At 49.5% G+C, this 23,666-nt stretch overlaps 1 protein-coding gene across 1 annotated transcript in view; it reads right to left on the bottom strand.

The window, feature by feature from the left end:
• Positions 1–23,666, bottom strand: part of ehbp1 (EH domain binding protein 1) — a 447,197-nt gene that overhangs the window by 117,622 nt on the left and 305,909 nt on the right. Inside the window, 1 exon segment of the mRNA XM_065022884.1 lies at positions 20,220–20,417. Within this exon segment, the coding sequence (XP_064878956.1) occupies positions 20,220–20,417 (198 nt within the window).

The raw sequence follows: 23,666 nt of genomic DNA, 5'->3' as shown, positions 1-23,666 counted from the left end.
CCCCAGCTACAATGAATGCAGCCTCCGGATAAATGGTTTCCAGTTTGCAAAGAGTTAAATAAAGTTCGTTCAGAGCCATCGATGTGTCTGCTTGGGGGATATATACGGCTGTGATTATAATCGAGGAGAATTCTCTTGGAAGATAATGCGGTCTACATTTGATTGTGAGGAATTCTAAATCAGGTGAACAGAAGGATTTGAGTTCCTGTATGTTTCCTTCATCACACCATGTCTCGTTAGTCATGAGGCATACGCCCCCGCCACTCTTCTTACCAGAAAGATGTTTGTTTCTGTCGGCGCGATGCGTGGAGAAACCCGTTGGCTGCACCGCGTCGGATAGCGTCTTCCCAGTAAGCCATGTTTCTGTGAAGCAGAGAACGTTGCAGTCTCTGATGTCCCTCTGGAATGCTACCCTTGCTCGGATTTCGTCAACCTTGTTGTCAAGAGACTGGACATTGGCAAGAAGAATGCTGGGGAGTGGTGCGCGATGTGCCCTTTTTCGGAGTCTGACCAGAACACCGCCTCGTTTCCCTCTTTTTCGGAGTCGTTTCCTTGGGTCGCTGCATGCGATCCATTCCGTTGTCCTGTTTGTAAGGCAGAACACCGGATCCGATACGCGGAAAACATATTCTTGGTCGTACTGATGGTGAGTTGGCGCTGATCTTATATTCAGTAGTTCTTCTCGACTGTATGTAATGAAACCTAAGATGACCTGGGGTACTAATGTAAGAAATAACACGTAAAAAAACAAAAAACTGCATAGTTTCCTAGGAACGCGAAGCGAGGCGGCCATCTCAGTCGGCGCCGGAAGTTGATTTAACCGCTGGGTGACTCTAACAGGTATTGATGTAACCGCTGGGTGACTAACATGTATTGATTTAACCGCTGGGTGACTCTAACATGTATTGATTTAACCGCTGGGTGACTCTAACAGGTATTGATTTAACCGCTGGGTGACTCTAACATGTATTGATGTAACCGCTGGGTGACTCTAACATGTAACCGCTGGGTGACTCTAACATGTATTGATTTAACCGCTAGGTGACTCTAACATGTATTGATGTAACCGCTGGGTGACTCTAACATGTATTGATGTAACCGCTGGGTGACTCTAACATGTATTGATGTAACCGCTGGGTGACTCTAACAGGTATTGATTTAACCGCTGGGTGACTCTAACAGGTATTGATGTAACCGCTGGGTGACTCTAACATGTATTGATTTAACCGCTGGGTGACTCTAACAGGTATTGATTTAACCGCTGGGTGACTCTAACATGTATTGATTTAACCGCTGGGTGACTCTAACAGGTATTGATTTAACCGCTAGGTGACTCTAACATGTATTGATTTAACCGCTAGGTGACTCTAACATGTATTGATGTAACCGCTGGGTGACTCTAACATGTATTGATTTAACCGCTAGGTGACTCTAACATGTATTGATGTAACCGCTGGGTGACTCTAACATGTAACCGCTGGGTGACTCTAACATGTATTGATTTAACCGCTAGGTGACTCTAACATGTATTGATGTAACCGCTGGGTGACTCTAACATGTATTGATTTAACCGCTGGGTGACTCTAACAGGTATTGATTTAACCGCTAGGTGACTCTAACATGTATTGATGTAACCGCTGGGTGACTAACATGTATTGATTTAACCGCTGGGTGACTCTAACAGGTATTGATTTAACCGCTGGGTGACTCTAACAGGTATTGATTTAACCGCTAGGTGACTCTAACATGTATTGATGTAACCGCTGGGTGACTCTAACATGTAACCGCTGGGTGACTCTAACAGGTATTGATTTAACCGCTGGGTGACTCTAACATGTATTGATGTAACCGCTGGGTGACTCTAACATGTAACCGCTGGGTGACTCTAACAGGTATTGATTTAACCGCTAGGTGACTCTAACATGTATTGATGTAACCGCTGGGTGACTCTAACATGTAACCGCTGGGTGACTCTAACAGGTATTGATTTAACCGCTGGGTGACTCTAACAGGTATTGATTTAACCGCTGGGTGACTCTAACATGTATTGATGTAACCGCTGGGTGACTCTAACATGTAACCGCTGGGTGACTCTAACAGGTATTGATGTAACCGCTGGGTGACTCTAACAGGTATTGATGTAACCGCTGGGTGACTCTAACATGTATTGATTTAACCGCTGGGTGACTCTAACATGTATTGATTTAACCGCTGGGTGACTCTAACAGGTATTGATTTAACAGTGTGAATAATGATGCCAATTAGATATTTCTGTTCTTCATTTTCAATACAATTGCAAACATTTCTAAAAACACATTTTCACTTTGTCATTAAGGGATATTGTGTGTAGATGGGTGAGAAAAAAAGAGATATATATTTAATCCACTTTGAATTCAGGCTGTAATAACACAATATGGAGTAAGTCAAGGGGTATGAATACTTTCTGAAGGCACTGTATATACACATAAACATGGACAAGCACACACACACACACACACACACACACACACACACACACACATGGATGCAGAATAGAGCTCTCGGTATTGAAACATATTGCAACACAGAAGAAGTGTGGGTAACTCAGTCAGCAGGCGTAAGGGACAACAGTGTGTAACAGAGATGGCTTGGGTTGCATTTCAGTCATATCTCTGATTTATGCCTGAGCACACTAGCAGATAACAGATCCACACACACACACGCACGCACACACACACACACACACACACACACACACACACACACACACACACACACACACACACACACACACACACACACACACACATGGTAAAGATATATACATATATATGTGAGGGAGATAGTGATCTGGATTGAATAAGCTGTTTGGGAAGAGAGGGGTGGAGGGGGAGAGGGGGGTGGAGGGGGAGAGGGGTGGAGGGGGAGAGGGGTGGAGGGGAGAGGGGTGGAGGGGGAGAGGGGTGGAGGGGGAGAGGGGGGAGGGGGGGAGGGGGTGGAGGGGGGGAGAGGGGGTGGAGGGGAGAGGGGGAGAGGGGTGGAGGGGAGAGGGGTGGAGGGGGAGAGGGGGTGGAGGGGGGGAGGTGGAGGGGAGAGGGGTGGAGGGGGGAGGGGTGGAGGGGGAGGGTGGGGTGGAGGGGTGGGAGGGGTGGAGGGGTGGGGTGGAGGGAGGGGTGGAGGGGGAGAGGGGTGGAGGGGGAGAGGGGTGGGGGGGAGGGTGGAGGGGGAGAGGGGTGGAGGGGGAGAGGGGTGGAGGGGGAGGGGGTGGAGGGGGGAGAGGGGTGGAGGGGGAGGGGGTGGAGGGGGGAGGGGTGGATTTGGGTGGAGGGGGAGTGGGGTGGGGGGGAGAGGGGTGGAGGGGGAGAGGTGGAGGGGGAGAGGGGGTGGAGGGGGAGGAGAGGGGTGTTACACTGAGTATACATACTGGAATATAACTATCAGACTAGAGAGAGAGTGGATGGAGGGGAGAGGGGTGGAGGGGAGAGGGGTTAGGGGGAGGGGGTGGAGTATACATACTGGAATATAACTATCAGGGGTGGGGAGAGAGGGATGGAGGGGGAGAGGGGTGGAGGGGGAGAGGGTGGAGGGGTTGTTACACTGAGTATACATACTGGAATATAACTATCAGACTAGAGAGAGAGAGATGGAGGGGGAGAGGGGTGGAGGGGAGGAGGGGTGTTACACTGAGGGAATATAACTATCAGACTAGAGGAGATGGAGGGGAGTGGGGTGGAGGGGGAGAGGGGTGGAGGACTAGAGAGAGAGAGAGGGGGAGATGGAGGGGGGAGGGAGAGGGGTGGAAGAGAGGGGGTGTTACACTGAGTATACATACTGGGGAGAGAGAGAGATGGAGGGGAGAGGGGTGGAGGGGGAGAGAGGGGTGTTACACTGAGTATACATACTGGAATATAACTATCAGACTAGAGAGATGGAGGGGGAGATGGAGGGGAGTGGGGTGGAGAGAGATGGAGGGGTGGAGGGGAGAGAGGGGCGTGACACTGAGTATACATACTGGAATATAACTATCAGACTAGAGAGAGAGAGATGGAGGGGGAGAGGGGTGGAGGGGGAGAGAGGGGTGTTACACTGAGTATACATACTGGAATATAACTATCAGACTAGAGAGAGAGAGATGGAGGGGGAGAGGGGTGGAGGAGTGGGGTGGGACAATGGGAGGGGGGAGGGAGGGGGTGGAGGGGGAGGGTGGAGGGGGAGAGGGGTGTTACACTGAGTATACATACTGGAATATAACTATCAGACTAGAGAGAGAGAGATGGAGGGGGAGAGGGGTGGAGGGGGGAGAGGGGTGTTACACTGAGTATACATACTGGAATATAACTATCAGACTAGAGAGAGAGAGATGGAGGGGGAGAGGGGTGGAGGGGGGAGAGTGTTACACTGAGTATACATACTGGAATATAACTATCAGGAGGAGAGGGGATGGGGGGAGAGGGGTGGAGGGGGAGAGAGGGGTGTTACACTGAGTATACATACTGGAATATAACTATCAGACTAGTGGGGTGGAGGAGTGGAGGGGAGAGTGGGGTGGAGGGGGAGAGGGGTGTTACACTGAGTATACATACTGGAATATAACTATCAGACTAGGTGGAAAGAGAGAGATGGGTGGAGAGAGGGGTGGAGATGGAGGGGAGAGGGGTGGAGGGGGAGAGAGGGGTGTTACACTGAGTATACATACTGGAATATAACTATCAGACTAGAGAGAGAGAGATGGGGGAGAGGGGTGGAGGGGGAGAGTGGGGTGGAGGGTGGAGGGGAGAGGGCGTGGAGGGGAGAGAGGGGATGGAGGGGGAGTGGGGTGGAGGGGGAGATGGGGTGGAGGGGGAGAGAGGGGTGTTACACTGAGTATACATACTGGAATATAACTATCAGACTAGAGAGAGAGAGATGGAGGGGGGGAGAGGGGTGGAGGGGATGGAGAGGAGAGGGTGGAGGGGAGAGAGGGGTGACACTGAGTATACATACTGGAATATAACTATCAGACTAGAGAGAGAGAGATGGAGGGAGAGAGGGGTGGAGGGGAGAGAGGATGGAGGGGAGGAGATGAGAGAGGTGGAGAGGGGTGGAGGGGAGAGGGGTGGAGGGGGAGAGAGGGGTGTGACACTGAGTATACATACTGGAATATAACTATCAGATTAGAGAGAGAGGATGGAGGGGAGAGGGGTGGAGGGGGAAGAAGATGGGGAGAGGGGTGGGGGGGGGAGAGAGGGTGTGACACTGAGATGCATACTGGAATAAAACTATCAGACTAGAGAGAGTGGAGGGGGAGAGAGTGGAGGGGAGAGGGGTGTGACACTGAGTATACATACTGGAATATAACTATCAGACTAGAGAGATGGAGAGAGATGGAGGGGGAGAGGGGTGGAGGGGGAGAGGGGTGGAGGGGGAGGGGTGGAGGGGGAGAGAGGGGTGACACTGAGTATACATACTGGAATATAACTATCAGATGAGAGAGAGAGAGGGGTGGAGGGGGAGAGGGGTGGAGGGGGAAGAAGATGGGGAGAGAGGGGTGGAGGGGGAGAGAGGGGGTGACACTGAGTATACATACTGGGGAACTATCAGACTAGAGAGGGGTGGAGGGGGGGGTGGAGGTGGAGGGAGGGGTGACAGAGGGGAATATAACTATCAGGAGAGGGGAGGAGGTGGATGGAGGGGAGAGAGGGGTGTTACACTGGTATACATACTGGAATATAACTATCAGACTAGGAGGTGGAGGTGGAGGGGGAGAGAGGTGGAGGGGGGAGGGGTGACACTGAGGGGAATATAACTATCAGACTAGAGGGGATGGAGGGGGAGGGGTGGAGGGGGAGAGGGGTGTTACACTGAGTATACATACTGGAATATAACTATCAGGAGAGAGAGATGGAGGGGGAGAGATGGAGGAGGAGGAGGGGTGGAGGGGGAGAGAGTTACACTGAGTATACATACTGGAATATAACTATCAGAGAGGAGTGGAGGGGAGGGGAGAGAGATGGAGGGGAGAGGGGTGGAGGGGGGAGAGGGGGAGAGAGGGGGATGTTACACTGAGTATACATACTGGAATATAACTATCAGACTAGAGAGAGGATGGGGGAGAGGGGTGGAGGGGGAGAGAGGAGACACTGAGGAATATAACTATCAGACTAGGGAGGGATGGAGGGGGAGAGGGGTGGAGGGGGAGAGAGGGGTGTGACACTGAGTATACATACTGGAATATAACTATCAGGAGAGATGGATGGAGGGAGGGGTGGGGGGAGAGGGGTGTTACACTGAGTATACATACTGGAATATAACTATCAGACTAGAGAGGGTGGAGGGGGAGAGGGGTGGAGGGGGAGAGAGGGTGTTACACTGAGTATACATACTGGAATATAACTATCAGACTAGTGAGATGGAGGGGGAGAACATGGAGGGGGAGAGGGGGTGTTACACTGAGTATACATACTGGAATATAACTATCAGACTAGAGAGAGGGGATGGAGGGAGAGGGGTGGAGGGGAGAGGGGTGGGGGAATATAACTATCAGACTAGAGAGGGATGGGGGAGGGGTGGAGGGGTGGGGCGTTACACTGAGTATACATACTGGAATATAACTATCAGACTAGAGAGAGAGGGGTGGAGGGGGAGAGGGGTGGAGTATACATACTGGAATATAACTATCAGGAGAAGATGGAGGGGGAGAGGGGTGGAGGGGGAGAGAGGGGGTGACACTGAGTATACATACTGGAATATAACTATCAGACTAGAGAGAGGAGATGGAGGGGAGAGAGGTATTGTGAGACTGGGGAGAGAGATGGAGGGGGTGGAGGGGGAGAGGGGTGGATTGAGGGGTGTTACACTGAGTATACATACTGGAATATAACTATCAGACTAGAGAGAGAGATGGAGGGGAGAGGGGTGGAGGGGGAGAGGGGTGTTACACTGAGTATACATACTGGAATATAACTATCAGACTAGAGAGGAGATGGAGGGGGAGAGGGGTGGAGGGGGAGATTTACACTGAGTATACATACTGGAATATAACTATCAGACTCTAAGATGGAGGGGAGAGGGGTGGAGGGGAGAGAGGGGTGTGACACTGAGTATACATACTGGAATATAACTATCAGACTAGAGAGAGATGGATGAGAGGGTGGAGAGAGGGTATACATACTGGAATATAACTATCAGACTAGGGGGAGAGGGGGGGTGTGACACTGAGATGGGAATATAACTATCAGACTAGAGAGAGAGATGGAAGAGGGTGGGGGGGAGAGGGGTGGAGTATACATACTGGAATATAACTATCAGACTAGATGGGGAGAGGGGTGCAAAAATTTCATAAAAACACATTTAATCAGATGGAGGAGGGGGAGAGGTGGAGGGGGAGAGAGGGGGTGTTACACTGAGTATACATACTGGAATATAACTATCAGACTAAGAGAGAGGGATGGAGGGGGAGAGGGTGGAGGGGAGAGAGGGGTGTTACACTGAGTATACATACTGGAATATAACTATCAGAGAGAGATGGAGAGATGGAGAGGGGTGGAGAGGGGTGGAGGGGAGAGAGGGTGTTACACAGAGTATACATACTGGAATATAACTATCAGACTAGAGAGAGAGAGATGGAGGGGAGAGGGGTGGAGGGGTGGAGAGGGGTGTTACACTGAGTATACATACTGGAATATAACTATCAGACTAGAGAGATGGAGGGAGAGGGGTGGAGGGGGAGAGGGGTGTTACACTGAGTATACATACTGGAATATAACTATCAGACTAGAGAGAGAGAGATGGAGGAGAGGGGTGGAGATGGAGGGGGAGAGGATGGAGGGGAGAGGGGGTGTTACACTGAGTATACATACTGGAATATAACTATCAGACTAGAGAGAGAGAGAGATGGAGGGGGAGGGGTGGAGGGGGAGAGGGGTGGACACTGGTATACATACTGGAATATAACTATCAGACTAGAGAGAGAGAGATGGAGGGGGAGAGGGGTGTTACACTGAGTATACATACTGGGACTGGAGAGAGGGGAGAGGGGTGGAGGGGAGAGAGAGGGGTGTTACACTGAGTATACATACTGGAATATAACTATCAGACTAGAGAGAGAGAGATGGAGGGGGAGAGGGGTGGAGGGGAGAGAGGGGTGTTACACTGAGTATACATACTGGAATATAACTATCAGACTAGAGAGAGAGAGATGGAGGGGGTGGAGAGGGGTGGAGGGGGAGAGGGTGGGGGTGGAGGGGGTGGGGGTGGAGGGGAGAGGGGTGGATTTCCTTGACACTGAGTATACATACTGGGGAGAGGGAGATGGAGGGGAGGGGTGTTACACTGAGTATACATACTGGAATATAACTATCAGGGGAGAGAGAGAGGATGGGGGAGAGGGGTGGAGGGGAGAGAGGGGTGTTACACTGGTATACATACTGGAATATAACTATCAGACTAGAGAGGGGAGATGGAGGGGGGAGAGGGGTGGAGGGGAGAGAGGGGTGTTACACTGAGTATACATACTGGAATATAACTATCAGACTAGAGAGAGAGATGGAGGGAGAGGGGTGGAGGGGGGGGGGAGAGGGGTTACACTGGATACATACTGGAATATAACTATCAGAGGGATGGAGGAGGGTGGAGAGATGGAGGGGGAGAGGGGGAGAGGGGGTGGGGTGGAGGGGGAGAGAGGGGGTGGACTGGGGGGAGAGGGGTGGAGGGTGACACTGAGTATACATACTGGAATATAACTATCAGACTAGAGAGGAGAGAGAGGGGTGGAGGGGGAGAGAGGGGTGACACTGAGTATACATACTGGAATATAACTATCAGACTAGAGAGAGATGGAGGGGGAGAGGGGTGGAGAGGGGTGGAGGGGGAGAGGGGTGTTACACTGAGGGAATATAACTATCAGAGAGAGATGGAGGGGGAGAGGGGGTGGAGGGGGGGAGGGTGGATGGAGGGGTGGGGGGGAGTATACATACTGGAATATAACTATCAGACTAGGAGAGAGATGGAGGAGAGGGGTGGAGGGGGAGAGGGGCGTGACACTGAGTATACATACTGGAATATAACTATCAGACTAGAGAGAGAGATGGGGAGAGGGGTGGAGGGGAGAGGGGTGGAGGGTGGAGGGGAGAGAGGGGTGTTACACTGAGGGGAGAGAGAGAGATGGAGGGGAGAGGGGTGGAGGGGGAGGAGAGGCGTGACACTGAGTATACATACTGGAATATAACTATCAGACTAGAGAAGAGAGATGGAGGGGAGAGGGTGGGTGGAGAGAGGGGGGGAGAGACTGGAATATAACTATCAGGGAGGAGGGATGGAGGGGTGGGGGGGGAGAGAGGGGTGTTACACTGAGTATACATACTGGAATATAACTATCAGACTAGAGAGAGAGGGATGGAGGGGAGAGGGGTGGAGGGGAGAGAGGGGGGAGAGGGGTGGTATACATACTGGAATATAACTATCAGGAGAGAGGAGAGAGGGGTGTTACACTGAGTATACATACTGGAATATAACTATCAGACTAGAGAGATGGAGAGGGGTGGAGGGGGGGAGGGTGGAGGGAGAGGGGTGTTACACTGAGTATACATACTGGAATATAACTATCAGACTAGAGAGATGGAGGGGGGAGGGGAGGAGATGGAGGAGAGGGTGGAGGGGGAGAGGGGGGAGAGGGGAGAGGGGTGTGACACTGAGTATACATACTGGAATAAAACTATCAGACTAGAGAGAGGGGTGGAGGGGAGAGGGGTGGAGGGAAGAGAGGGGAGGGGTGGAGGGGAGAGAGGGCGTGACACTGAGTATACATACTGGAATATAACTATCAGACTAGAGAGAGAGAGATGGAGGGGGAGAGGGGGTGGAGGGGGAGAGGGGGAGACACTGAGTATACATACTGGAATATAACTATCAGACTAGAGAGAGAGAGATGGAGGGGGAGAGGGTGGAGGGGGAGTGGGGTGGGGAGGAGGGGCGTGACACTGAGTATACATACTGGAATATAACTATCAGACTAGAGAGGAGATGGACGTCCACTGAGTATACATACTGGAATATAACTATCAGACTAGAGAGAGGGATGGAGGGGGGGAGAGGGGTGGAGGGGGAGAGGGGTGGAGGGGGGAGAGGGGTGTTACACTGAGTATACATACTGGAATATAACTATCAGACTAGAGGGATGGAGGGGGGTGGGGTGGAGGGGAGGAGGGGTTGACACTGAGTATACATACTGGAATATAACTATCAGACTAGAGAGAGAGAGATGGAGGGGAGAGGGGTGGAGGGGGGGAGAGGGGGTGGTATACATACTGAATATAACTATCAGGGAGGGGATGGAGGGGGAGAGAGGGGTGTACACTGAGTATACATACTGGAATATAACTATCAGACTAGAGAGAGATGGATGGAGGGGGGAGAGGGTGGAGATGGGGGAGGGTGGAGAGGGGGTGTTACACTGAGTATACATACTGGAATATAACTATCAGACTAGAGAGAGATGGAGATGGGAGAGGGGTGGAGGAGAGAGGGGTGTGACACTGAGTATACATACTGGAATATAACTATCAGACTAGAGAGAGAGAGATGGAGGGGGAGAGGGGTGGAGGGGAGAGAGAGGGCGTGACACTGAGTATACATACTGGAATATAACTATCAGACTAGAGAGAGAGGAGATGGAGGGGGAGAGGGGTGGAGGGAGGAGGGGTGGAGGGAGAGAGAGAGATGGGGGAGGGTGGAGAGAGGGGGTGACACTGAGTATACATACTGGAATATAACTATCAGACTAGAGAGAGAGAGATGGAGGGGTGGAGAGAGGGGGTGGAGTATACATACTGGAATATAACTATCAGACTAGAGAGAGAGAGATGGAGGGGGAGAGGGGTGGAGGGGGAGAGGGGCGTGACACTGAGTATACATACTGGAATATAACTATCAGACTAGAGAGAGAGTGGAGATGGAGGGGGAGGGGTGGAGGGGGAGAGAGGGGCGTGACACTGAGTATACATACTGGAATATAACTATCAGGGATGAGATGGAGGGGCGGGGAGAGGGGTGGAGGGGGAGAGAGGGGGGACACTGAGTATACATACTGGAATATAACTATCAGAGAGGGGTGGAGGGGAGAGGGGCGTTACACTGAGTATACATACTGGAATATAACTATCAGACTAGAGAGGAGGATGGAGGGGGGGAGAGGGGTGGAGGGGGAGGGGGAGAGGGGCGTGACACTGAGTATACATACTGGAATATAACTATCAGACTAGAGAGAGAGATGGAGGGGAGAGGGGTGGAGGGGGAGAGGCGTGGAGGGGAGTGGGCTGGATCAGACTAGGAGAGAGATGGAGGAGGGGTGGAGGGGGAGAGGGGCGTTACACTGAGTATACATACTGGAATATAACTATCAGACTAGAGAGAGAGAGATGGAGAGAGGGGTGGGGGAGAGAGGGCGTGACACTGGTATACATACTGGTATAACTATCAGGAGAGAGAGAGATGGGGGAGATGGGGTGGAGGGAGAGGGGTGGAGAGAGGGGTGTGACACTGAGTATACATACTGGAATATAACTATCAGACTAGAGAGAGAGATGGAGGGGGAGAGGGTGGGGGGGAGGGGTGGGGGTGGAGAGGGGTGGAGGGGAGAGGGGTGTTACACTGAGTATACATACTGGAATATAACTATCAGACTAGAGAGATGGATGGGGGAGAGGGGTGGAGAGTGGGGTGGAGGGGGAGAGGGGTGGAGGGGGATGGAGGAGGGGTGGGGGGTGACACTGAGTATACATACTGGAATATAACTATCAGACTAGAGAGAGAGAGATGGAGGGGGAGAGAGAGATGTGGGGAGGGGAGGTCTGGAGGGGTGGAGGGGAGAGGGGTGGAGGGGGAGAGAGGGGCGTGACACTGAGTATACATACTGGAATAGAGAGATGGAGGGGGAGAGGGGTGGAGGGGGAGGGGTGGAGGGGGAGAGGGGTGGAGGGGGAGAGAGGGGGTGACACTGAGTATACATACTGGAATATAACTATCAGGAGAGAGAGGAGGGGGTGGAGATGGAGGGGGTGGAGGGGGAGAGAGGGGCGGACACTGAGTATACATACTGGAATATAACTATCAGACTAGGTTGGAGGGAGGGTGGAGGGGGAGGAGATGGAGGGAGGGGTGGAGGGGGAGAGGTGGAGGGGTGAGAGGGGGAGAGAGGGGCGTGACACTGAGTATACATACTGGAATATAACTATCAGACTAGAGAGAGAGAGATGGAGGGGGAGAGGGGTGGAGGGGGAGAGAGGGGCGTGACACTGAGTATACATACTGGAATATAACTATCAGACTGGAGGAGGAGAGGGGTGGAGGGGGGAGAGAGGGGGTGACACTGAGTATACATACTGGAATAAAACTATCAGACTAGAGGAGAGATGGTGGAGGTGGAGAGAGGGGCGTGACACTGAGTATACATACTGGAATAAAACTATCAGACTAGAGAGAGAGGGGAGGGGAGAGAGATAGAGAGAGGGTGGAGGGGAGAGGGGTGGAGGAGGGGAGAAGAAGATGGGGAGAGGGGTGGAGGGGGAGAGAGGGGCGTGACACTGAGTATACATACTGGAATAGAACTATCAGATTAGAGAGAGGGGTGGGGGAGAGGGGTGGAGGGGGGGTGGAGGGGTTGGGGGAGAGGGGTGGAGGGGAAGAAGATGGGGAGAGGGGTGGAGGGGGAGAGAGGGGGTGACACTGAGTATGCATACTGGAATAAAACTATCAGACTAGAGAGGTGGAGGGGGAGAGAGATGGAGGGGAGAGAGGGGTGTGACACTGTATACATACTGGAATAAAACTATCAGATTAGAGAGGGGGTAGAAGAAGATGGGGAGAGGTGGAGGGGAGAGAGGGGGTGACATTGAGTATACATACTGGAATAAAACTATCAGATTAGAGAGGTGGTGGGGGAGAGAGGTGGAGGGGGAGAGAGAGGGGTGGAGGGGGAGAGAGAGGGCGTGACACTGAGTATGCATACTGGAATAAAACTATCAGACTAGAGAGGTGGAGGGGGAGAGAGATGGAGGGGGAGAGAGGGGTGCGACACTGAGTATGCATACTGGAATAAAACTATCAGACTAGAGAGGCGGAGGGGAGAGAGATGGAGGGGGAGAGAGGGGCGTGACACTGAGTATGCATACTGGAATAAAACTATTAGACGAGAGAGAGAGATGGAGGGGGAGAGAGATGGAGGGGGAGAGAGGGGTGTGACACTGAGTATGCATACTGGAATAAAACTATCAGACTAGAGAGGTGGAGGGGGAGAGATGGGGGAGAGGTGGAGGGGGAAGAAGATGGGGAGAGAGATGGAGGGGGAGAGATTGAGGGGGAGAGAGGGAGACAGTGAGTGTGCATACTGGAATAAAACTATCAGACTAGAGAGGTGGAGGGGGAGAGAGATGGAGGGGGAGAGAGGGGTGTGACAGTGAGTATGCATACTGGAATAAAACTATCAGACGAGAGATGGAGGGGGAGAGGTGGAGGGGGAGAGAGAGATGGATGGGGAGAGGTGGAGGAGAGAGAAATAGAGGGGGAGAGAGATGGGTGGGGAGAGGTGGATAAGAGAGAAAGACAGAGATCCCTGATGGACGATGAAGACACACACCTGGTCTGGCTGAGACCCTCTCCAGTCTGGCCAACACAGCACAGGATGGGCACAACTGTACAAATTATGTTCTGATGTCGTTTGGCCTCTCTACCTCTCATCTCTTCATTCTCTCCTCTTTACCCAACCCTCTCCCTTCTCTCTTTCCTTCCCTCCTTCCCTCTCCCTTCTCTCCATTCTCTCTTTCCTTCCCTCCTTCCCTCTCCCTTCTCTCTTTCCTTCCCTCCTTCTCTCTTTCCTTCCCTCCCTCCCCCCTTCTCTCTTTCCTTCCCCCCTTCCCTCTCCCTTCTGTCTTTCCTTCCCTCCTTCCCTCTACCTTCTCTTTCCCTTCTCTCTTTCCTTCCCTCCTTCCCTCTCCCTTCTCTCTTTCCTTCCCTCTCCCTTCTCTCTTTCCTTCCCTCCCTTCTCTCTTTCCTTCCCTCCTTCTCTCTTTCCTTCCCTCCTTCCCTCCTTCTCTCCTTCCTTCCCTCTCCCTTCCGTCTTTCCTTCCCTCTCTTCTCTCTTTCCTTCCCTCCTTCCCTCTCCCTTATCTCTTTCCTTCCCTCTCCCTTATCTCTTTCCTTCCCTCTCCCTTCTCTCTTTCCTTCCCCCCTTCTCTCTTTCCTTCCCTCCTTCCCCCCTTCTCTCTTTCCTTCCCTCCTCTCTTTCCTTGCCTCTCCCTTCTGTCTTTCCTTCCCTCCCCTTCTCTCTTTCCTTCCCTCCTTCCCTCCTCTCTCCTTCCCTCCTTCCCCTCCTTCTCTCTTTCCTTTCCTCCCCTCCCTTCTCTCTTTCCTTCCCTCTCCCTTCCCTCTCCCTTCTCGCTTTCCTTCCCTCCTTCCCTCCCTTCTCTCTTTCCTTCCCTTCCCTCTCTCTTTCCTTCCCTCTCCCCTTCTGTCTTTCCTTCCCTCCTTCTCTCTTTCCTTCCCTCCTTCCCCCCTTCTCTCTTTCCTTCCCTCTTCCCTTCTCTCTGTCCTTCCCTCCTTCCCCCCTCCCCTCCTCTCTTTCCTTCCCTCCTTCCACCCTTCTCTCTTTCCTTCCCTCCTTCCCCCCTTCTCTCTTTCCTTCCCTCTCCCTTCCTTCCCCCCTTCTCTTTCCATACGGTGTTTATCTCACTCTGTCTTTCTATACCACTCCATCTCTCTTCCAGCTCCACTTGTCAGGCCTGGTAATCACAGTGCTGGTCTTGTCCTCACACACACATACGTCCACACACACACATACGTCCACACACACACTCTCTCGGGGGTGTCCTGCCAGGGCTGGGCAGGAGTAGATGAAAGGGCAGGAGGGAGACCATTTCATGTGTGACCCTCTCTCTCCACACACACTTATCAGGGTCGGGCAGAGAGCCTGGGTGAAGGCGTCCAAAACTTTGCCCGTCTCAGATGGCCAGGTACTCACACACACATAACAGGGAAACACACACACACGGAGTGGGGGTCATTCAGTCAGCAGACGAGTAAGGGAACAGAGATGGTTTGGATTGCACACACACACACACACACACACACACACACACACACACACACACACACACACACACACACACACACACACACACACACACACACACACACACACACAGGGAGGAGGGAAGTGAGGACTGGAGAGATGACATGGCTCTGGTATACCTATTATAATAATTATCCAATGAGCTACTAGATATATTTTAGGGTACCAGATATCCACTGCTCAAAAAAATAAAGGGGACACTTAAACAACACAATGTAACTCCAAGTCAATCACACTTCTGTGATATCAAACTGTCCACTTAGGAAGCAACACTAATTGACAATACATTTCACATGCTGTTGTGCAAATGGAATAGACAACAGGTGGAAATTATAAGCAATTAGCAAGACACCCCCAATAAAGGAGTGGTTCTGCAGGTGGGGACCACAGACCACTTCTCAGTTCCTATGCTTCCTGGCTGATGTTTTGGTCACTTTTGAATGCTGCCGGTGCTTTCACTCTAGTGACAGCATGAGACGGAGTCTACAACCCACACAAGTGGCTCAGGTAGTGCAGCTCATCCAGGATGGCACATCAATGTGAGCTGTGGCAAGAAGGTTTGCTGTGTCTGTCAGCGTAGTGTCCAGAGCATGGAGGCGCTACCAGGACACAGGCCAGTACATCAGGAGACGTGGATGAGGCCGTAGGAGGGCAACAACCCAGCAGCAGGACCACTATCTCCCCTTTTGTGCAAGGACTGCCAGAGCCCTGCAAAATGACCTCCAGCAGGCCACAAATGTGCATGTGTCTGCTCAAATGGTCAGAAACAGACTCCATGAGGGTGGTGTATGAGGGCCCGACGTCCACAGGTGGGGGTTGTGCTTACAGCCCAACACCGTGCAGGACGTTTGGCATTTGCCAGAGAACACCAAGATTGGCAAATTCGCCACTGGCGCCCTGTGCTCTTCACAGATGAAAGCAGGTTCACACTGAGCACATGTGACAGATGTGACAGAGTCTGGAGACGCCGTGGAGAACGTTCTGCTGCCTGCCACATCCTCCAGCATGACCGGTTTGGCGTTGGGTCAGTCATGGTGTAGGGTGGCATTTCTTTGGGGGGCCGCACAGCCCTCCATGTGCTCGCCAGAGGTAGCCTGACTGCCATTAGGTACCAAGATGAGCTCCTCAGACCCCTTGTGAGACCATATGCTGATGCGGTTGGCCCTGGGTTCCTCCTAATGCAAGACAATGTTAGACCTCATGTGGCTGGAGTGTGTCAGCAGTTCCTGCAAGAGGAAGGCATTGATGCTATGGACTGGCCCGCCCGTTCCCCAGATCTGAATCCAATTGAGCACATCTGAGACATCATGTCTCGCTCCATCCACCAACGCCACGTTGCACCACAGACTGTCCAGGAGTTGGGCGGATGCTTTAGTCCAGGTCTGGAAGGAGATCCTTCAGAGACCATCTGCCACCTCATCAGGAGCATGCCCAGGCGTTGTAGGGAGGTCATACAGGCACGTGGAGGCCACACACACTACTGAGCGTCATTTTGACTTGTTTTAAGGACATTACATCAAAGTTGGATCAGCCTGTAGTGTGGTTTTCCACTTTAATTTTGAGTGTGACTCCAAATCCAGACCTCCATGGGTTGATAAATTTGATCATTTTTGTGTGATTTTGATGTCAGCACATTCGACTATGTAAAGAAAAATGTATTTAGTAAGAATATTTCATTCATTCAGATCTAGGATGTGTTATTTTAGTGTTCCCTTTATTTTTTTGAGCAGTGTATGTTAGTCTACCAGATATATATTAGTCTACCAGATATATATTAGTCTACCAGATATATATTAGTCTACCAGATATATGTTAGTCTACCAGATATATATTAGTCTAGCAGATATATATTAGGGTACCAGATATATATTAGGGTACCAGATATATATTAGGGTACCAGATATATATTAGGGTACCAGATATATATTAGTCTACCAGATATATGTTAGTCTAGTCTACCAGATATATGTTAGGTCTAGCAGATATATATTAGGTACCAGATATTGTTAGATATATATTAGTCTACCAGATATATATTAGTCTACCAGATATATATTAGTCTACCAGATATATATTAGTCTACCAGATATATATTAGGGTAGCAGATATATATTAGGCTACCAGATATATATTAGTCTACCAGATATATATTAGGGTACCAGATATATATTAGGGTACCAGATATATATTAGTCTACCAGATATATATTAGGGTAGCAGATATATATTAGTCTACCAGATATATATTGGGGTACCAGATATATATTAGTCTACCAGATATATATTAGTCTACCAGATATATATTAGTCTACAGATATATATTAGGTAGCAGATATATATTAGGTCTAGCAGATATATATTAGTCTACCAGATATATATTAGTTACCAGATATATATTAGTCTAACAGATATATATTAGTCTACCAGAAATATATTAGGTAGCAGATATATATTATTAGGTAGCAGATATATATTAGGTACCAGATATATATTAGGTTCCAGATATATATTATATATATTAGGGTACCAGATATATATTAGTCTACCAGATATATATTAGTCTACCAGATATATATTAGTCTACCAGATATATATTGGTCAGATATATATTATCAGATATATATTAGTCAGATATATATTAGGTACCAGATATATATTACCAGGGTACCAGATATATATTAGCAGATATATATTAGTCTACCAGATATATATTAGTCTAGTCTAACAGATATATATTAGGGTAGCAGATATATATTAGTCTACCAGATATATATTAGTCTACCAGATATATATTAGTCTACCAGATATATATTACCTAGCAGATATATATTAGGTAGTCAGATATATATTGGGGGTAGCAGATATATATTAGTCTACCAGATATATATTAGGGTAGCAGATATATATTAGGGTAGCAGATATATATTAGGGTACCAGATATATTAGTCTACCAGATATATATTAGTATATATATTACCAGATATATATTAGGTAGCAGATATATATTATACAGATATATATCTGCAGATATATATTATTACCAGATATATCACAATTAGGACATTTAGATATTTCAAACTTTTTTAACAAATCAAAACTGAAAAATTGCAAAATTATTCAGCCCCCAGATATATAGATTAGCTGTAGTCGCAGATATAGTTTTATTAGACTGACATTTTTTCCCATTCCTCCTTGCAAAACAGATCAGTGAGGTTGGATGGAGAGGTGAACAGCAGATATATATTAGACTTTGACTTGGCCATTCTAACAGATATGTTTATTTTTGAACCATTATTGTACATTTTGCTTTATGTTTTGGATCATTGTCTTGTTGGAAGACAGATCAGGTCTTTTGCAGACTCCATCAGGTCTTCCAGAATGGTCCAGATCCATCTTATATATTATGATGCTGCCACCACCAGATATGGGGATAGGGTTGAGCTGTGTTGCTTTTACGCCAAACATACGTTTTGCAGCCAAAAAGTTTAATCATACCTTCTTCCACATGTTTGGTGTGTCTCCCAGGTGGCTTGTGGCAAACTTTAAAGACACTTTTTATATATCTTTAAGAAATGGCTTTCTTCTTGCCACTCTTCCATAAAGGCCAGATTTGTGCAATATATGATTGGACAGAGTCTCCCACCTCAGCAGATGCAGTTCATCCAGAGTGATCATGGGCCTCTTGGCTGCATCTCTGATCAGTCTTCTCCTTGATGATGAAAGTTTAGAGGGACGGCCAGGTCTTGGTAGATTTGCAGTGGTCTGATACTCCTTCCATTTCAATATATGCACAGTGCTCCTTGGGATGTTTAAAGCTTGGGAAATCTTTTGTATCCAAAGCTATAAATCACAACATATACCTGCCTGGTGTGTTCCTTGTTCTTCATGATGGCTTTTAACGGACCTCTGAGACTATCACAGTGCAGGTGCATTTATACGGAGACTTGATTACACACAGGTGGAGATTTATATCATTATATTAGTCAACATTGGATCATTCAGGTAGTTTGCTGCACTGAAAGTAAAGGTGCTTAATAATTTTGCACGCCCAATTTTTCAGTTTTTGATTTGTTAAAAGTTTGAAATATCAATAAATGTCGTTCCACTTCATGATTGTCCCACTTGTTGTGATTCTTCACAAAAAAATACAGTTTTATATCAGTTTGGAAGAGATATATATTATGATTGTGTCCCACTTGTTGTTGCAAAAAAATATATCTTTATGTTTGAAGGAAATATATATTAGGCACTGTATTAGGGTAGCAGATATATATTAGGGTAGCAGATATATCAGGGAAGCCTGTGATGAAGTGCTGTTTAGGTGAAGTGCTGTTTAGGTGAAGTGCTCAGTAGAGTGTCCTGTCGGGGATGTTTTATCTGGCACCTCTTGAAACAGGCGGTTTATCAACAAGTAGTGTCTGTCCCACATGGCACCCTATTCCCTAGGCAGTGCACTGGTTCTAGGTAGTTTTGACCACAGCCCAGGGTCTTTGTGCTCTGCACTACTTAGGGGACGGAGCCATTTGCAACGCAGCCGTAGAGCGAAGCATCACAACAACCTCTCTCCCTTCATAAGGACCGTCTCTGTGACAAACGTCTTCATCACCAGAAAACTAGTGAAATTAAACTAGACGTGAGGAAAACGACAAAACCCACAGAGAAAACAAATAGCAGAGATACTGCTGCTTCAAAGACACACTGTTTATGGTTCTGTTTTCATGTTCTCCTTCCTTTCTGATTCTGTAACCCTTCACTGCCTATCTCCTATTGGCAGAACAGGGACGCAAAAGCTGGGGAAAACAGTCATTAACTTACCTCTGAAAACATTTCACAAATGCTTTCCTCAAGATATGATTTTTTTTTATTGTCTAGGGAGAACTTTTTGCAGTTGTTTTTTAATTACTAGTTTTAATAAAATTGTACAGGAATAGAAAAACAAACAAAGCCAGTCTCAGAACTTTAGAATCTGCTACAGGCCAATGGGATCGCAGCTAGCCATTACTCAAGCCAATGAGAAGCAGAGGTCAAAGGGGAAAGTGGGGTCGTGCACATGAGGGGTGAGTTACAGACCGACAAAACAGAGAGAGCAAACGAACAAGCAGAAGCACCAGCACACAGCCAGTTAGTGGTGGTCCCTTTACCCAGAAAAGTTAGCTCAGAGCTGGGGTTAGTAGACTCCTGATGCCCCTGGATGGTGGAGGAGGTCGGAGGGGCCTCAGGAGGGTTAGTATCTACCGCAGTAGCCTCTGTCACAGTTTCATCATGGTGATCTTCCTCATCTCTCCCCCCCTCCTCCTCCTCACCCCCATTATCATCACCTGCATCTCCATCCAACACATCTACAGATGAGAAACAGAGAGAGAGACAGAGAGAGAGACAGGGGGAGACATAGAGAGAGACAGAGAGAGAGAGACAGGGGGAGACATAGAGAGAGAGAGAGAGACAGGGGGAGACATAGAGAGAGACAGAGAGAGAGACAGAGAGAGAGACAGAAATAGAGACAGATAGAGAGACAGAGAGGGAGACAGAGAGAGAGAGAGAGAGGGAGACAGAGAGGGAGAAAGAGAAAGATGGAGCGAGAGAGAAAGATCGAGAGAGGGAAAGAAAGAGAGAAAGAAAGATGGAAGGAGAGAGAGAGGCAAAGAAAGAGAGAAAGAAAGATGGAAGGAGAGAGAGAGGCAAAGAAAGAGAGAAAGAAAGATGAAGGAGAGAGAGGGAAAGAGAGAATGAAAGATGGAAGGAGAGAGAGAGGCAAAGAAAGAGAGAAAGAAAGATGGAAGGAGAGAGAGAGGCAAAGAAAGAGAGAATGAAAGATGGAAGGAGAGAGGGAAAGAAAGAGAGAATGAAAGATGGAAGGAGAGAGGGAAAGAAAGAGAGAATGAAAGATGGAAGGAGAGAGAGAGATGGAAAGAAAGAGAGAAAGAAAGATGGAAGGAGAGAGAGAGAGATGGAAAGAAAGAGAGAAAGAAAGATGGAAGGAGAGAGAGGCAAAGAAAGAGAGAAAGAAAGATGGAAGGAGAGAGAGGAAAAGAAAGAAAGAGAGAATGAAAGATGGAAGGAGAGAGTGAGGGAAAGAAAGAGAGAAAGAAAGATGGAAGGAGAGAGAGAGGGAAAGAAAGAAAGAGAGAATGAAAGATGGAAGGAGAGAGTGAGGGAAAGAAAGAGAGAAAGAAAGATGGAAGGAGAGAGAGAGGCAAAGAGAGAAGTATTTCTATGTTAGTGCATGTTAATGGTTATGTGAAGCCATGCTGGTTCCCTAGAGAAGGTAAGGACATGTTAATGTGTTGTGAAAACACAGCAGGCCCCACTTAAGTGTGTCTGTCTGTGTACCTGTCTGTCTGTCTACCTGTCTGTGTACCTGTCTGTCTGTCTCTACAGACACACCGACTAACTGAAGCAGAGCCATCACCATCACCAGATAATTCACAGTTCTGTTCAGGCATCGCTGCCGTGACAACAGCTACAGATAAAGAATAAAAACTAAACAAAAACAAAACATGAAAACACATATTACATTAAGCCTCCCGACAGGACAAAACATAATCAACACAAACAATAAAACAATATCAAACAGAAAAGGTACATCCTGCTGTATGAATAAATGGACTCAAAAGAAAACAAAACAACTGCCGCAGATTTTTGACATGGAGAGTCTCCTTCCCTCCCACCCGTTCTCTGACACTTAGTGGTAGGAGGAGAGAGAGACAAGGAGAGTCTCCCTCCCTCCCACCCGTTCTCTGACACTTAGTGGTAGAGAGACTCCTTCCCTCCCAGGAGAGTGGAGGGAGAGGGGAGTGAGAGACAAGGAGAGTCCCTCCCTCCCACCCGTTCTCTGGAGGAGGAGGAGAGAGACATGGAGAGTCTCCTTCCCTCCCACCCGTTCTCTGACACTTAGTGGTAGGAGGAGAGAGAGACAAGGAGAGAGAGGGGAGGGAGAGGAGAGAGAGACAAGGAGAGTCTCCCTCCCTCCCACCCGTTCTCTGACACTTAGTGGTAGGAGGAGAGAGAGACATGGAGAGTCTCCTTCCCTCCCACCCGGTCTCTGACACTTAGTGGTAGGAGGAGAGAGAGACAAGGAGAGTCTCCTTCCCTCCCACCCGGTCTCTGACACTTAGTGGTAGGAGGAGAGAGAGACAAGGAGAGTCTCCTTCCCTCCCACCCGGTCTCTGACACTTAGTGGTAGGAGGAGAGAGAGACAAGGAGAGTCTCCTTCCCTCCCACCCGTTCTCTGACACTTAGTGGTAGGAGGAGAGAGAGACAAGGAGAGTATCCTTCCCTCCCACCCGGTCTCTGACACTTAGTGGTAGGAGGAGAGAGAGACAAGGAGAGACCCGGGAGTGGAGAGGAGAGAGAGACAAGGAGAGTCTCCTTCCCTCCCACCCGTTCTCTGACACTTAGTGGTAGGAGGAGAGAGAGACAAGGAGAGTATCCTTCCCTCCCACCCGGTCTCTGACACTTAGTGGTAGGAGGAGAGAGAGACAATGAGAGAGAGGGGAGGGAGAGGGGAGGGAGACATGGAGAGTCTCCTTCCCTCCCACCCGTTCTCTGACACTTAGTGGTAGGAGGAGAGAGAGACAAGGAGAGTATCCTTCCCTCCCACCCGGTCTCTGACACTTAGTGGTAGGAGGGGAGAGAGAGACAGGGGAGGGAGAGGAGAGTCTCCTTCCCTCCCACCCGTTCTCTGACACTTAGTGGTAGGAGGAGAGAGAGACAAGGAGTCTCCTTCCCTCCCACCCGTTCTCTGACACTTAGTGGTAGGAGGAGAGAGAGACAAGGAGAGTCTCCTTCCCTCCCACCCGTTCTCTGACACTTAGTGGTAGGAGGAGAGAGAGACATGGAGAGTCTCCTTCCCTCCCACCCGTTCTCTGACACTTAGTGGTAGGAGGAGAGAGAGACAAGGAGAGAGAGGGGAGGGAGAGGGGAGGGAGAGGGGAGGGAGACATGGAGAGTCTCCTTCCCTCCCACCCGTTCTCTGACACTTAGTGGTAGGAGGAGAGAGAGACAAGGAGAGAGAGGGGAGGGAGAGGGGAGGGAGAGGGGAGGGAGACATGGAGAGTCTCCTTCCCTCCCACCCGTTCTCTGACACTTAGTGGTAGGAGGAGAGAGAGACAAGGAGAGTCTCCTTCCCTCCCACCCGTTCTCTGACACTTAGTGGTAGGAGGAGAGAGAGACAAGGAGAGTCTCCTTCCCTCCCACCCGGTCTCTGACACTTAGTGGTAGGAGGAGAGAGAGACAATGAGAGAGAGGGGAGGGAGACATGGAGAGTCTCCTTCCCTCCCACCCGTTCTCTGACACTTAGTGGTAGGAGGATAGAGAGGGGAGGGAGAGGGGAGGGAGAGGGGAGGGAGACATGGAGAGTCTCCTTCCCTCCCACCCGTTCTCTGACACTTAGTGGTAGGAGGAGAGAGAGACAAGGAGAGAGAGGGGAGGGAGACAAGGAGAAAGAGAGAGAGGCAGAAACAGAGGGAGGAAGAGAGAGTAACAGGAAAAAGAGGGAGAGAGCGAAAAATAACGGGTGAAAGAGAGCGAGAGAAAAGCGAGAGAGAGAAAGACTCAAGGAAAAAGAGAGGGAGAGCATTTTCAGTTTT

Source organism: Oncorhynchus nerka, linkage group LG10 (assembly GCF_034236695.1).
Source record: "Oncorhynchus nerka isolate Pitt River linkage group LG10, Oner_Uvic_2.0, whole genome shotgun sequence".
NCBI classification, from domain to species: Eukaryota; Metazoa; Chordata; class Actinopteri; order Salmoniformes; family Salmonidae; genus Oncorhynchus; species Oncorhynchus nerka.
Note: the sequence above shows the minus strand (reverse complement) of the source record. Positions and strands in the feature narration are given on the sequence as shown.